This window comes from Oncorhynchus mykiss, chromosome 8, assembly GCF_013265735.2.
Source record: "Oncorhynchus mykiss isolate Arlee chromosome 8, USDA_OmykA_1.1, whole genome shotgun sequence".
NCBI lineage: Eukaryota > Metazoa > Chordata > Actinopteri > Salmoniformes > Salmonidae > Oncorhynchus > Oncorhynchus mykiss.
In genome coordinates this window covers 63,426,945-63,444,370 of record NC_048572.1, presented here as the reverse complement: position 1 = coordinate 63,444,370, position 17,426 = coordinate 63,426,945, and the positions used below count along the sequence as shown (strand labels likewise).

Below are 17,426 nucleotides of genomic sequence, written 5' to 3'. Positions count from 1 at the left end.
ATTAACCAAGGAGAAGGAGCCCCCTGCTCCTTGGTGTCAGACCACTGTTGGACCCTGTCAGCTCTAATCTCCCTCATGTCCAGCCCACCACCACCCAACCTAGCCCAGCCCCACAGACCTCAGGAGACCACAGGAGACACCAGTACGTTGGGCCAGTAACCGAAAGGTTGCTGGATCGAATCCCCAAGCTGACGAGGTAAAAATCTGTCGTTCTGCCCCTGAGCAAGGCATTTAACCCACTGTTCCCCGGGCGCCAAAGACGTGGATGAAGGCAGCCCCCCGCACCTCTCTGATTCAGAGGGGTTGGGTTAAATGCGGAAGACACATTTCAGTTGAATGCATTCAGTTGTACAACTGACTAGGTATCCCCCTTTCCTTCCCTTACCATACTGCAGTGGTTTCCAACCTGTCATCCAAAATGAATAACAGGTGGAGGTATTAATGGTATTATAAGCAATTTAACATTACTTTTCATAACACTGAATGTTTAGAATAATAATAGGCCTTTAATTTGTTACATTCACTGCTAAAATGGACTAAATTTTACCATCAAGATATTTTATGTTAAAATAAAACCTCAGACTCCGTGATTGGTGGTCGTCAAGAGCTTCTGTCTGTGTATGGGATCCGTTGCCATACTGTACTGTATCAATGTATTTCCTCTCCATGTCTGCCTGTATGCTATGTTGTCTGCCTACACTGGTGCACAGGTTTAGTGATTGTAAACGTTTGCCATCAAACTCAAACAGTATCTTCCAAAAGTGTTGGTCACAGGCAGCACAATGTATCCAATCAAATGTGGAAGAAGTCCCACACAAGTAGCCGAGCTATTTCTCCAGCTTGGCTCAGAGGATGTTAGGCGCCGTCACTAAAACACAACTGTTTGAAACAATTAACAAATAGGATTGAACCAGCAGCAACACCATTCACATGTTAGCTCTAGGTCCAAATCCACTCTCCATTAGCAGAGACCACCTTCAAAGTGTTGTGGGCCAGATTAGCTGGATTATGTAGCCACTGAAAGGATCCATGCTGCTTTGGAGGAAGTCCCACAAGGAAGAGACATGCTTTACCATGCTTTACCTGTAACGTAGCACAGATTATAGTACACAAAATGTACAAACTCAAATGCACACATAGCCTCGCCACTCACCCACTCCCTCACTTATACATTCACACAGAAAGTAGACTTTGCTGGACCGGTTCTGCTTAGGAACTGTCAGTCCCTCATCTTGCCCATTCCCTGCACTTCGTTATCCATTTAACATGGTTTTAAAAAGCATGCAGTATAAAACCAGAGGGATAGATTTGGCCCTGACTGGCACAGCGAAACAAGTCTTCATTGAAATCGAGCTTCAGTTCTACTGCCATTTTTTCAATAGGCCATCCTTTACCAAGTGCTGCAGCACCTCCCCATCCCAGTCCAATGTGTTACTTAGCAGATGGAGAAGCTCCTTATACAGAGAAAATCCAGGCAGGGCAGAAGAGATTGAATACAGGCTTTTGTCACTCCTCTCCTGAATTTCTTTCAGATGTTTCCCAACAAACAGGAAAAAATAAAGAGGGAACTTTCACAACAAAAGCAAATGGACCAAGACTTTTTCCCAGCAAATAAAACAATGCAGGCGTGGGGGGCTTGGCTTTCTACCTTACCTATAGAAATACAGTGTGTCTGTGCGTCCGTGTTTGAGGGGGAGAGTGTGTGAATTGGACAGGGTGGGAAAAGGACAATTTGAGGTATTCCTACAAAAAAAAGTGAGAGGATGACAAATGAAGTTCAATTTGAGAGGGAAAACTGTAAAAATGCCATCAAAAGTAAAAGGCAAAAATAATCTGCTTCAGTTACAATCTATTCAGATCTTGATACTTCTGTCAGGATTGACATACATTTCCACTGGTGTTGGCAGTTAGGCACTTGCTATTTCCATATGTATAGCCTTGCCTGTACTAATTATGCTAATCATCCCTAGTGTTGGCTGCTGTGAAAAATAGTCACATTAGGCACTCCACTGGCTGCTAATGCAGCTTAATGTGTGGTTGAAACATACATTCATCCAATGGTGAAAGGCAAAAATTTTCCACATTGCTGGTCTCATTCAGCCTAGAAATGAATTTATTGAGCCCAAGCACCATTTATTTCCCCCCAAATACCAAGAAAATGTTTTTCTCCCTTCGTCTTTTTCCAGAGGGGGCCAATGGTGTAAGAGGAAAACAGACAAACTCTACCCCAAAACGGTGACTGGTGTAACTTCATTTACAGTGGGACCAAGGATAACAATCTCTTTTGGCATGATATAAAAAGTGTCAAAGTGCAATAAACACACAGAGTGTAAAGGAGATGTGTGAGACAGTGCTTTCTATAACAGAGATAGTCCTTCAGCACTCCCCAAAAATGGGCCCAGTGTCTACAGTGACGTTCAAGCAACATCAAATACAGGACACTAAACAGGTATATGGTTACATACACTGCTGTAAATGTGATGCACTGCTGTAAATGTAAAAAAGACAAGTACCATAAAATCTCATCTCTATTATATACCTTGGAATACTAAACACCACACAACATGGGAAAGCCTACACCGCTATACGAGTCACTGCTTTAACACTGTAAATATCCAAAAAGGATATTAGCACGGTGTATTAATGCAGTACACAGTGGGCGGTTAAGGGCGACTTCAGTAATGGAGGGATCTGGTGAAGTTTAGTATTCAGCTCATGTGTTTGCTCCTTGAGGAGAGGACTGAGGCTGGAGGACTGCAGATTGGTGGGAGGTGGTGGGGGGGATGAATGGAAGGAGGGAGAGGGTGGGGGGTGAAATAAACATTTTCAACTGACCCAGGTTGACTCTGGCCTTGTTTGTTCTTTCTACTGGTGAGGTCTGAGGCTCAGCAGTTGGAGTTTATTTATCTAGCTGGGGCACTGTGGCGTTCCATTCACCTACAATAATGCCTCATAGAGCTTTCTTTCTCTTTTAGCAGGCCCTGAACTGGAAGACTGTATTTTCTGATGAATTATAGCATTTACCTTGCATTTTTGTTTAGATAACTGTTCCAAACATTGAAACGTCCACATGTTCCCCTCCGAAAGGCCTGGCTTGTGCTGCTAGGGCTCTGGAAGGTACCTACTGCTCGCCATGTGGAGTAGCTCATTCATGCTGTGTATATGTTCTTTTCCCCCATTCTACACAGTCTCTTTCTAAAACATATGGCGGCCTGGCACGTTGCAATATTTGCACAGCTTGTCTGTGTGTACATGTCTGTCAAGATCACCAAAACTGTGTCGAGAAAGATGGGTTTAGTTAATGTGGGCTAGCCTACAAGTGCATACTTGTAAACCTTTATTTCCCCATCTAAATGCACTATTCAAAACTGCGTGGTGCTCTTTGGTGGTATTAATTCTACCCACTACCAAATATCAAACCTTTTGGGAAATCTACATGACTGTTGCAATAGTAATAACGCTAGCTAAGCTTATATTACTTCCAGAAAAAACAACTCCCTACCCAGCAAATATACATTTTCTTCTTCGTCCTGCTTGAATTGGTGAAAGAAATGTGTCCTGAGAAAGAGGCCACACTGTTGTTTTTAGGGAATGGGGAAATGTTAAAGTGTATACCCCTAAAACCTTCGCCCCTAATGCTCCCCCACCCCCATCCTCATCTGCCTGCACTTCACCTCTTTATTACCCCCCTTTCTTCCTCGAGACAATGCACTCTAGGTCACATTCTCCCCCTGGTCCCACCCATGACTGCCAGGCCATTTTCCTGTGTTATTTCTTGCTCTGCATTGCTTCTGCAGTAGAAAACTTCATCAAATAAACGTCCAAAAGAAAACAACATGACTGACAAAAAAATGTCCTTAGCTGAATTTAGTGTGTTTTATCATTCTGCACTCTGCCTGTATTAGCCAACCAGTCTAATGAGTCTACCCACCTAGAGACGGAACAGTTGAACTAGTATCGGTTATAACTACATACAGTATGAACACCTTTCACAACAGGTACCTTGTTTTTAACTACTACACCTTCTCCCATATGTTTCTGACTGGCACCAACTACTGGTTTAACTACCACCAATATCCTATCAACATTCAGAACAGACAAAGCTACAGAGTACAGGAGGGTTTGCATCAGGTTGAGAAAACAAATATTCTCCAAAACATTATTTTCCACAGTCCTATGGCCCAAGTGTTAGCACAATATCCTTGGCTAGGGTAGGGCAAACTAGGCTAGGGTGGGATGGGGTAAGCTAGGTAGAGCAGGGTATAGGGTAGTCTAGGGTAAGGTAGGGTAACGCTAGGGTAGGCGAGAGGAAACAATTAAAAAGAGCCTGGTGGTCTGACATCACACACAGCAGGTCATCTACCCTAGCTAGGTGGCAAACATGACATTTGGGTGGGGGTGGGAGACAGATATGGCCTGGGGATATATGATGGGAAGCATATGCTCCCAGGCACTCCCAGCTGGCCGAGTGTGAGCCCAGGAGGCCTCATATCAGCACCCTCATCCTTCATATGTGGTCAGAATACACCTCCGCATGTGTTGACAAGAAGACCACATAGACTTACGTTCTCTGTTGAGAAAATACTAAGCCTGCAACACCTGTTATTTTGAAAGTTTGAGGCCCAACTGTAAGCTGTTGATTTATAAAGTAGCTTTAAACATGCCTGTCTTCAAAATAAAAATATACTGCTCTGACTGCTACTAATAAAAAATGATGCTGCCTGGACACTCATCTCATCTTTTCTTAGAGAGCAATACAATTCTCTGTCCTATTAAGAAATATATCTCTTTGTGAAAGAGTTTGTGTGCATGTGTATGTGTTTGAGAGTGAGTGAGAGGGAGAGAGAGCGATGTGTGCATGTGTTTCTCTGTGTGTGTGTGTTTGTGTGTGTGCGTGTGTGAGAACCAACCTCTCCTTGTTACCAAACCACTTACTCTCCATTGAGCTCTGAGCAGCTTTGTCAATGGGCTATTGGGGAAACAACGCAGGCAGAAACTTTAGAAACATGGCCACTGCCTCTTAAAGGAACAGCATTCCTTTTCAGCATTTGGGTATTTCACTCTCAGAATGACTCCATGATTAGGCACAACAAACCCTATCTAACAACTTCCTTTCAGAAGACCAACAGTTAGCTTCTTTAATGTGTATGAAATACACACCAGTACATGAACAAAATACTATGATTGTGACAAATTACACTGCAATAATTTCATATCTTGTTTGTGAGTCAGACTCCACTTAACTACAATCTGACAAGTGAATGAGTCAAATCTGAAAATCTTTGGCTTCACCAATTTTACCAAAACTCAAACACAGTGTCAGACCACAAGCATTTAATTGACAACATCTAAGCCCTTACCAGCCAACGTTTTGGGAATGAATAAAGGGAGTGTTTATACGCTCTTAGAAAAAAGGGTGCTATCTAGAACCCAAAAGGGTTCCTCTGCTGTCTCCATAAGAGAACCCTTTGAAGAACCCCTTTTGGTTCCAGGTTGAACCCATTAGGTTCTAGGTAGAAACCTTTTGAGTTCCATGTAGAACCCTATCCACAAAGAGTTCTACCTGGAACCAAAAAGGGTTATCCTATGGGGTCAGCCGCAGAACCTTTTTTTTCTAAGAGTATCCTACAACTGTTGTGACTCTTTTTAGAGTGTGCAAAACAGGTGGGTAAACTTCAGCTGTATTCACTTATTTTTTGTAGGAAAGGGGGTGCCTTTATTGTTGAATGGAATCCAAGAATAGTTAAGGACCACACAGAGAGCTAGGGGGGAGGGTCAGCACCTCAAAGATGGCTAACGATTCACACAGCCCATCTGCTCTTGGGATCAGGAGTGCGGCAAAAGCCTAGAGGGCTTAAAAGGAATTTGGCAGTGTGAAAACCAAATAAAGCTGCCCGAATATGCACCGATAACCCAGCCTGCACACAGAAAGGACGGCAAATAAAACATGGAACATGGAACCACCATGGCAAACAATACAAGGCTGATGAGAAGAACAAGAGAAGGCTTGCGTGTGCAAGGAACAACACGAGCTCCTTGTATGCAATAAAGTTGGAATTTCTTGAACTACTCTCCATTCCCATTGTAAAGCAGCTTTGCCATCAGCAAACAACACACACAAAGGTGCAGAGGTTAGAATACATTAAAATAACTTTCAATACAAAAATGACTAAGTTATGGTCAAATTCAAGAAAAAACTACAAATTCATAGTATCCACCACCCAATCACGAATAACAACTAAAGAGCAGCACCCCCAAAAAAACTAGAGCAAAAATACTGACGCAACAAGTCAGTCAGACAGCACCCACACAGTTTATTGTGCCCCCCTCCAGTAGCCTGGATGGAAAAATGTCTACAACAAGTTAATTTGGGCAAAAGAATACCCCTCTCTCTCCCCTTTCCAGACAACACCTCAAACCATACCCCGAAACTGAACGCCTGACTCACCTTCCACCCATAGTTGCTCAATGTCCGTCTCAATGGCAGCAACCCGCAAACCCACAGACAAGGCACCGAACACAAGCAGTCCAATGAAAAGGACTTTTCCACAATGTCGCTGGATGTGACAGCCCAAAGAAAAGAGAAGAGCCTGGAACCTCGCCCGAATCCACAACGGGGCTTTCTGACCCACAGCCGTCCCCTAAAGAGACAGGAGGAGAGAGAAAACATTTTCATTACACATTAATAACAACATATTGCTATACATGGACTGCATGGATATGGCATAGACAAGTACAACCATTCACTAACTGCTCCCGAGTGACGCAGTGGTCTAAGGCACTGCATCTCAGTGCTTGAGGCTTCACTACAGACACCCTGGTTCGAATCCAGGTTGTATCACAACCGGACGTGATTGGGAGTCCCATAGGGCGGAGCACAATTGGCCCAGCGTCGTCCGGGTTTGGCCGGTGTAGGCCGTTATTGTAAATAAGAATTTGTTCTCAACTGACTTGCCTTGTTAAATAAAGGTTACATAAAAATTCTATAAAAGTAAGATAAACTATCAATACAGTGGTATTTCAAGTATTACTAAGAATGACCTACTAGGGCAGAGAATACTAATAAAATAGATAACCTGAGTATGATTGTGATAGCGTGGCATACTTAAGGGCATGTTCAACATTACCGTATCTCCTGTACTAGATAGATACGTGAGTGATATGTCTTCATGTCAGGTGTCCTGTAAGCAAATCATATATATGTGAATTGGATCACCTGAAGTGATGTCATATATAGATACCACGAGAATATCCGAATATAACCAGTCAGAAGATACCCTAATTTGATGGTAGGTAATTGAGGGCCCAACACCAAAGAGGGTAAAGCAATGACCAACCAGTCTTTGGTTTAGGCCCTCACAGTTGGCACAAGCCAGGTGAGTCTAACCACTCATCACCAGAGGCACGGGGGTTTGCTATGGAGTCAAAACACAAGACTTCACAGTTATGGTTACATGGGTTCAGATTTAACAACAACAAAACGGCATACTTGTCAAATGAGATATAAAGTCACCTATGCTGTTCTGGTGTAGCCTATTACACACACATATATAATACACTAATAACAACTAGGATGAAATAAGTATCTATGGTCTACTGGGGGCTATATATTTGACAACACTTTTGTGCATTTGGACTAGGACTAACATTTTTCCTATATTTAATGTTTAAATGCTCAGCCAGCTACCCTAACAACCTCCTGGGAAAAACTATGAAACCTAATGCTGTTGGGCACTAATGCCTAGTTTTAAGTGGAAGTTGAAAGATACAAGATTGCACATATTTGAGTCAGGAGTTATGTAGCCTACTATACTTTCTTTAATAAGCTACACAGCTTCTAAAAGGCTATGCAGGGATTTGACAATAAGCCGTTCCTATATCAAAAAGCCCTACTCCTATCATTTAAGATTCAAACACTGGCTGAAGACCGTCTACTATACCCATTCAAACTTTACAAACAACGTCACCGGTCTAGTACAGACACACTGGACAGATGTTTTGGTTTCACTTGGGAGTTTTGACACATATCCAACCGTTCATGCGGTCCAGTGATGCTTTGTCAGATAAAACTTAATCAGTGAACTCCTCTAAAATCCACCGCATTTTCAAACCAACTAGCCTACAACGGGGACCCCGAGTCTAACTTCTTACTAATAGAGTTGAACAGATCCCACACACGTAGAAATAACTATTATGGGTTGTATTGCTTCTAAAAATTAACGGAGAAAGTTATTTTCATTCAGAGTGGGATCTGGATCGAAGGTTAAAATATGTGCGTGCCAGTGATTCGTAAATGTTACAATGTAACATCGAAATATTATGTGAAAACGGCAGCATATCACTTTGTACCACATTTGGACATAAAACTCCCTAAAATATTCCTCGTTTCGAGTGGTAGTAACACTCGTTTCTTCAGAAGTACCAAAACATAGCACGTATTCACAGAGATGATGAATGAAACAGCAAAGTATATTCCATTGAAAGCATTTTGTCACCTTAGAAATCTGTTTTAATGCGAAAGCAGCGTGGCAGTAACTGGGTCTCCGGAGAAGATCTGAGTTTACTCGCGGCGGAGAACGTGTATAACTTGGGGGTAAATCTCCAAAAACACCGGCCCCTGGGACTCTGGGATCCGAGGCCATAGTCCAAACAAGAAAAACAAAGCACAGAGCGAAGCGAGAGAGAAACAGTGCGAGTTCAGCAAAAGCGACAATAATCCAAGATAGAATACTAGCGCATCCACCCGGTAGAAATTAGGAGAATATATACTAGTCTTTCCTTGAGCCAAAGTCTTGCAACTCCATCCCAACATTATGTGCCCAAATCCGTATAGATCCTTGAGTCTTCATCCGTCCTGATAGCTTATAAAACAACTTTTCGAAGTAAAGTCTGGAGCAGATATTTAAGTCTGCCTCTGTTCCCGTAGCAGTGACATTTGGAGAAGCTAGCCCCTCTGCAAATCGTGAAAAGGGTGGTTTGGTGGAAAAGTGATCTGGTTCTCATTGGCCAAGGAAGAGGCAAATTACTTAGCAAACATCTCCTATTATTAGCTGCTAAGCAACAGCTCACCAAAGTGGAGAGAGAGGGAGACCACCCAAGCAGCCCTTCAAATCGAGGGGAGGGGGGAGAACGAAGGGGCGTCAGAGAGAGGAACTCTTTCAATAAACTCAGCACACTGTTGCCGGCTCTGCTCTGCACATTCCCAATTGCCTTAGCTCTGTTATACGAAGCAATCACACATGCCATATATTGATACAACAGACACAGTTTTATATTTAATCCAGTCTGACATAAACAAAATTCTAAATTAATCCAGAGTGGTTTCTCACACAAATAAAAGGGGAAAAAAAAGACTGAATAGGCGAAATTGTGTACTAAACTAGCTTTATTCATTGGCAAGAATTTCAGAAACAAACTCAGTATTATAAACTGTACTACAATCAAGGTTACGTTAAGTAGCTAAACATTCACACTTTCAAAGTTAATTCATTTGCTTGACTTTGCTCATTGATTGGACTAATGTATACCAATCTCACTATTTCACAAAACAACGTAATCCCTTCATTGCTGTATCATCTGTGTAGTTGTCTTGTATATTTATACTTAATTGCTAAGGACTTACTGACACATGTTTAATTCCACTGTGCTGTGCAGTTTGCCAAACAGCTGTGATGAGTGTGTGTGGTGTGGGTCTTTAACATTGACAGCTGTAGACCTACCAACCCTGGATTAATTAAGGCATTAAACCAGGTAGTTATTTGTTTCCTTTCTGTCACAGTCCATTGTCAAGTACTTTATTCTAACATTGTTTACCCGAGTCTCAAGGCAATATCGTTTATTATAGAGTGAACAATGGACATGTATACACCAGCTTGGTGCAGGCCTACACAAAAACAATAAACAGTATAGCTTAGTGAATCAAATACATATTGGTGCTCTACTGTATTGGTTTAATACAAGTCAGTAGGGAGTGGAAAAAAATCCATTCCCTTGTTTTCATAACCACTTTATTACATTTTTTTTTAAATAACGACAAATGAATATGGTATCAAGCTTGGACAACAAACTGCTAAATGAAAGAAACTTGCTACTTGCATTCTGGATGTGCAACAGCAATAGTTGCCACTTTATGAAACCATTAAAGAGACTACAGCTCTATAACACTTTCATTTGGAACATTGTCCAGACTGAGAAGACAATGGCTTCACATTAAAATAGATTAGCACACACCTACATGACTGAGATATACGCTGACTTTTAGTCCACTCATCATTTGCCCGACTTACACAAACATTTCAGTTTGTGGATAACATGTAGCTAGAACACTTTCAACCCAGCCCTTCAAGATGACAATTGGGACTGCGAATTTGATTTAGATTCACTTTTTTCAAATGTTTGATATTTGAGAAGCATATATGTACAATAGCAACAATATAATTTACCTACGTGCCTAGTCTAGAATACTCTGTGAGAGTGGACAGAGATGTGTGGGAAAGGACACACTAAGCCCAATATTAATTTCATATCATGGTGGCAGGCAGGGGTGGTACTAATGATCAGCTAGTTTCTCAATTTGTTGAATTGGATGAGGGGAAAAGGCAGCTGGAAATTGGAGCTAATGTGGAATGTGAGGAATTGCCCTGTGTGGCCCCTTGAAGCCTAACAAACTGAGGGAGGTCTGGTCCAAGGTCTAAAGGCCTTGGATAAATAAACCCCAGAGATGACCATGCGCTGTCCAGATATCTGCCATCACAAGGCCTCCCAACATAAACCGCTCTCTCTGGCCCATGGCCATGCCTGCATAGCCCTGGTTCTGTATGTGCAATTGCAAAGTACAGAACCACTGTCACACTCACGCATCACATGACAGCTGAGCTGTGCTGCAGTCGACCATGTGTTTATTTATCGTAAACCTAGGCGTGCTTGCATTTCTTTTTCATATGGCCCAGTGGAGACAGGCACACATTTTACTAGGTTAGAGTTCACATGAACTAACAGGGTTAAATCATTTGCAGTTGAAGTTAGCACATACAAGGTGGGAAACAATTTTGAGAAATAGTATATGCAGAGAAGTTCAAGTTTAAAAACCTAAGAAGAGCTGATTTTCTGGACACAGATTAAGCCTAGTCCTGGACTAAAAAGCAAGCTCAATGGAAATTCTCCCTGAAAATAGGTTTTTATTCCAGGATTAGGATTAAAGACATGCTCCGGAATTTTGGCGACTACATTTAAAAAAAAAAAAAAAAAAAACTACCACTTTGGGCTGGATATGTTAATGTGTAGTTCATACATGCATAATCTATGAGCAGAGTTACTATTTTACCTTAATTTGACATGATCCCTAGTTTGAAAATGACGTTTTTTCTGGAAGCTGTGCTGTGCCATTTTTCCTACATTTCCCCCCAAGTGGGCCAGCCCCCAATATGAGTTCTAGACAATGAGTTTCAGCCCCTCGCCATTTGAGTGACAGCTAGCAAGATGCACCAACAACAGTGAGAGAGAGAGAGAGAGAGAGAGAGAGAGAGAGAGAGAGAGAGAGAGAGAGAGAGAGAGAGAGAGAGAGAGAGAACAATGACGTGGTGCACATATCTGCACATATGTGACGTACTATGCAATTTTCGGGGACCACTTTTGGCTCATGAGCACTACTTATAGAACTGCTGGCTAAAAAGTATACGGAGAAGTACCGGAGAATGTCTTTAATCTGTGTATGGGAAATTGGCCCCCAATGAAGATTCTCCATTGAGTTATCTTTTTAGTCCAGGACTAGGCTTAATCTGTGTCCGTGAAACCACCCCATAAGAGTATAAATTGACACGTTGTGCCTTTTTGGTACATAATTTGAAAGTCAACAAAATAAGTAACTTTAAAGCTCTATAGATACATTATTTTACATTTTCTTAACACTAGTGCAACTAATTGTAACTTCCGTTGGCTGATGGGCTATGTGTAAATCTATTGCTGCTACTGTATGTGTGAGTACAGGACTTTGGTAGCCAAAGTAATTACAATGTTGCCCGTGGTATAAGGATAACTTATTTTCCTTCACGCATTAGATAGATTACACAAATTGTCCACGTTAAAACAATATTTATCTAAACAGAACCCATAATCTATTACAATCACTATTAACTAAATGGATTTCTGGCTTGATTAAATCAAAAAACATATGACAATCATGTATTTGAATCAACAAGTTATAAGAGTATAACAGTAATAACAGTAGTATATACAGTAGTATATTTACACACAGTAATAAGCACACAACACAAATATACATGTGTTCAATCCATTGAGGGACCTATTTACTCTTAAATCACCTTATTTTAAGTGATGTTTACTTCTACCATTGGCCTACTGTTTGGAGCAACAAAAAGACAAACTAAACCAATATTCCGTGAGTGCAGGTTTAATGAATGTTTACAAAAGGCTTTCTTAAATATTCGTAAGCCAAAAAGTGCATTGTAACAGAATGACGTGTACAGATCAGTATTGTAAGGGTTCTGTCAGTCTATAAAAGAAGAGACCTGCCACACAGCCAGAGATAAGATTCATTATGATAATGTATTTCTTTCCCCCTTTGTCATTGTAGTGAATGGTTTCTTTAAAGAAAAAAAACAACACTTTTCTGTCCATCTTTGTTTGTGTTTCTCTAACAAAGGTATTGTCAGACTTTAGCATGTGGCAACTAAGGCAGAATCAGACTATGATTGTTTATGGGGCTCTCATCAACTTATCACTTATGAATCTGAGGACCATTATGTGACTATATTGTGAGATGGGTTGAACTGCAAGGAAAAAGCAAGGAGAACAGACTATAGATCAAATGCTTTGACATGTGTTGTCAGTGCACTGTGACATATCTTTGTATCATGATCCATTGAAACATAAATCAAAGAAAGTTTTATTGGCCGCGTACATATTTTGCAGATGTTATCGCAGACAAAATGCTTGTGTTTCTAGCTCCAACAGTGCAGTAATACCTAACAATACACACAAATCCCCAACATTTTAAGAAAATAATGAAGAAATATCAAGACAACCAATGTCAAGAGTCTGGAATATAAATATATATGTATACGAGGGTGTGTATAGACATTATGAACAGCATAGGAATAAAAAAGGTATGTACAGCAGTAGTTATATAGTATGAGCCTTGGTATTTGGTATTTGATTAGGATCCCCATTAGCTGTTGCAAAAGCAGCTACTCTTTCTGGGGTCCACGCAAAAGATGAAACATAATACAGAATGACATTATACGGAATATCAATAGACAAGAACAGCTCAAGGACTACATACATTTAGTACAATAGAAAATAGTATACAGTGAGTGTATAAAATATTAAGAACAGCTGATATTTTCCATGACAGACTGACTAGGTGAATCCAGGTGAAAGCTATGATCCCTTATTGATGTCACTTGTTAAATCCACTTCAATCATTGTGGCTGAAGGTGAGGAGACAGGTTAAAGAAGGATTTTTAAGCCTTGAGACATGGATTGTGTATGTGTGCCATTCAGAGGGTGAATGGGCAAGAAAAAAGATTTGAGTACCTTTGAACGGGGTATGGTAGTAGGTGCCAGGCGCACCGGTTTGTGACAAGAACTGCAACACTGCTGGGTTTTTCATGCTCAAAAGTGTCCTGTGTGTATCAAGAATGGTCCACCACCCAAAGGACATCCAACGAACTTGACACAACTGTGGGAAGCATTGGAGTCAACATGGGCAACTAATGGACTAATTGAGGCTGTTTTGAGGGCAACTCAATATTAGGAAAGTGTTCTTAATGTTTTGTACACTCAGTGTATGAAGTGGGTAAAACAGTATGTTAACATTAAAGTGACCAGTGTTGAATGACTGTACATAGGGCAGCAGTCTCTAAGGTACAGGTTTGAGTACTGGGTGGTAGCTGGCTCCTAACACTGACAAAAGTTCAGGGCTGGTACATTCAAGCAAAGAACATATATCATATATCACCAGACAGTAACAGTTAAGTAACTCAGAAGACCTTTGCATCCATAAAAGAAAACAACATATCACACCGGGGAATGCATTTGATCTGGTAGCATTAAATTAAAATAGTCATTTACAAAAACAGAGAATGATCCAGACTAGCTGTCTGTCTGACTCAATTGAAGACATTAGCTGGTGACAAAAGCTGTGCACTGTGGTGTTGATAATGATCAAACCTACTGCCTTGTTTAGTAGCTCGTTGAAAGCCACGGTGGTGTACTACTGAGATATCTGAGTAGGTGTGCCTCACATGTTCCAATAGTTTATTATCCCCTAGATGAATCTCTTACTTCCTCCACACAAAGCCTTTGTAAAAGTAGCATATGCAAGTGTTCTTTCTGATGAGTTGCTTAAAGATACTGTGTGTGTGTGTGTGTGTCTGTGCGTTGGCGGTGGGCGTGGGGCTGGAGGGAGGCGTGGGGGACGCAGCAGTGTCTTAAATGATAGTGCAGCAAAAAGGGAGGAAATTGGTTTGTGCCTCAAGAACACAGAAGACAAACAGAGGAAGTGTTCTGTTGATGTGTAGGGGTCAGCCACAAACACGCAGGTTTTTGCCACTTGGGTGGCCTAACCAGTCTCTCACCCTCCAACACGCTCAGCCCTCCAGCCCCAAAACCACCCACCTACCTTGCACCCACCCTCAAAGTCCCAAACTCCACCCCACCACACACTCCTCCCTTTGAGCAGAGCGGGTGACGGCCTCTTTTGCTCAAGGCTCTGAAACTTCTCTCCCCTAGCTGCCATTTGGTTTAATTGTATTTTATTAGGATCCTCATTAGCCAATGCCAATGGCGACAGTTACTCATATCAAAAAATACGCAGTATGCAGCTTTCAGTTACACGTCAATATATACACACAAAAAGTAGGTCACATGGGGGAGAGGCATTGGGCCATGAGGTGTTGCCTCACGTTGTTTTTTTAACCAGGTTTGCTGTTCATTTGCGCTTTATGAGTTGGAAGGCAGTTCCATGCAATCAGTGGTCAGTGTGACCACCACCCAGTAGGCCAGGGCAGGGTACTGCTCCACCAGAGCAGGCGGTAGGTGCGTCTCCAATGTACTACTAAATAGGGAATAGGGTTCCATGTGGGATACATCCTCTTGGACCAGCTCCTGGGCAGTATTTATATCACTGTCTATATCATGTATTCATGATTTATGCCACCATGGGCTTCGCAAGTACCACTGCACTTACACTACTTACAGTAACTGCCAAAGGCACATTGAACCACTGCCTGCCTGTTAACATTAGCATCTTCATTTGGATGAGAGAGCCTGCCAACATTCACACTATGCAGCTGAGCTGACACAGAGGTATGAAGAGGTGTGGAGAGAGGGAATCAACAAAAAACAATTACAGCTGTAGATCTAGTAAACATATAACATGGACATTTGATTATCACTTCAAAAAAGTCCCCCAATTCTGTTGAACGACCACTCTGATCAATTTCAACCTTTATAGTCTGTCCATGGTGGTAGGGCCTGTTATATCATAGTAACAAATAGCCCTATGGAGACTAACTCAGCCTGGGCCTGCAGACTAACCCAGATCTACCTAGAGACAGCTGATATATGATATGTTGGATGACATCTGATCCCGAACCCTGGAAAACACAAGCATCTGTCACATTTAGCCCAGAGGGGTGGGGACTGACGCTGAACACAGCGCTGGATAGCCCCTAACCAAACCAGCACAGCCACAGGGACTCAGAGTAGGCTGCTGTATAAATATACAAACCTGGCTTTCCAAAACAACCCATGCCAGATCTCATAAACTTGACTTGATGCTCAGGTCAGAGGCTGCTCAAAGGGTTAAAGTTTAAAGCAGGAAGAAAAATAATCCAAATCAAAATGTTTTGTGATAATTATATTGTTTGCATGGCACTTTTGATCTTTATCTTATGAATAACCATTTATTTATTTATGCCTTTAAATGGCCACAAAACAGGGGTCTTTAAGATTGTGGTTGGCAGTTTCGATTAGAACAGAAATAAAGTTTACAATAACTTTTATTTCGGGACTTGAATCCATTTTCTGGATGTCAAAATGAAAAAGCAACAGTGAGTTAAAAGTTAAGTAATTATTCTAGCGTCACCAACGACTAAATCAAAAGAGGAAAGATGAGAAAAGACAAGAGACATAACTACTCTCCCAATGACACTAAATGACTTCTATTGGTCACAGACACACTATAAAGCAGGCCACTAAATCACACGATGTAGACAGAGCCTCTTCCTGGAGATCTGTCGTTCGTCAATAAGGAACTTCAGACCTGTAATTTAAGAAATGAGCTGGCAAAGGAATGCAATAAATCTTTGACAGCAAAGAGTAAGAAGAAAAATTAAAAACAAAGAGAGCAACTCTTATGTTTCTATCAGTTTGTGAAAGTGGGAGGGATTGTGTGTTACTTGATGAGATCTCATTGGGTGGTCCGGCCCACCATTTTTGTGTACAAATAAACTTAACCCCCATTGTGCTTCTCTGGTCCTCTGCTGCACCACACAGCACGAACACAAAGACTCCTAGGCTGAATAGTTGTGTGGAGGAATGTATGTATAGATGAGAACACACTGACTGAACAAACACCCAACAAAACTTTATAGAATCACCCAGAAACAACAGACAAGATTCACACAAAGAACGCCACTGAAACTGAGCCTAGGGATAAACAAAGTTGCTTTTATTTAGACAATGGGCCATCACTGTGGACCAGCAATGTGTAGGACTGGTCGTTCGGTCAGTCTCCCCCTGGTCTAGATCTCCATCAGCTGGTCAGTTCCAACAATCACCTCGTTAGTCCTTTCCGCTACAGAGTGAGAAGAAAGCACTCACAATTAGACATTTGAGATAGAAGATTATGACCCCTTGTCCTTCTGTAGAACCTGGTATTTAGCAGGTGTAGCATTAGACTAGTTAATTGGTTGGCTGATCGTGCTCTAGAGACTCCTTGTGGCAGGCTGGGCGCCTGCAGGCTGACTTCGGTCATTAGTTGAACAGTGTTCCTCCACATTGGTGCAGTTGGCTTCCGGGTTAAGCGGGTGGGTGTTAAGGAGCGCGGTTTGGCGGTTTATGTTTCGGGGAACGCATGACTCGACCTTCGCCTCTCCCGAAGCCCGTTGAGGAGTTGCAGCGAGGAGACAAGAAGTTGGGTGACAAGAAGTTGGAAGAAAAAGGCGGTACCAGAAAAAAAAGAATAATAGAAATATAAGAATAGCCTTCCTGCTTAAATGAAATATCATTTAACTGATGGCACCCAAATTGGCAATTTTAATTTATAGGATTTACAGTGGGGCAAAAAAGTATTTAGTCAGCCACCAATTGTGCAAGTTCTCCTACTTAAAAAGATGAGAGAGGCCTGTAATTTTCATCATAGGTACACTTCAACTATGACAGACAAAATGAAACAAATAAAT

At 41.6% G+C, this 17,426-nt stretch overlaps 1 protein-coding gene and 1 pseudogene across 1 annotated transcript in view; both read right to left on the bottom strand.

The window, feature by feature from the left end:
* The window catches only part of ptch2 (patched 2), a 31,052-nt gene extending 22,040 nt beyond the window's left edge, over positions 1 to 9,012 (bottom strand). The window contains exons 1-2 of the mRNA XM_021613249.2: positions 8,496 to 9,012; positions 6,449 to 6,641 (exon numbers count right to left, since the gene is read on the bottom strand). Coding sequence (XP_021468924.1) covers positions 6,449 to 6,641; positions 8,496 to 8,642 — 340 coding nt within the window. The 5' untranslated portion in view covers positions 8,643 to 9,012. The remainder of the gene's footprint in view (positions 1 to 6,448; positions 6,642 to 8,495) is intronic.
* A 4,781-nt stretch (positions 9,013 to 13,793) lies between these two features.
* The window catches only part of LOC110530316, a 54,537-nt pseudogene continuing 50,904 nt past the window's right edge, over positions 13,794 to 17,426 (bottom strand).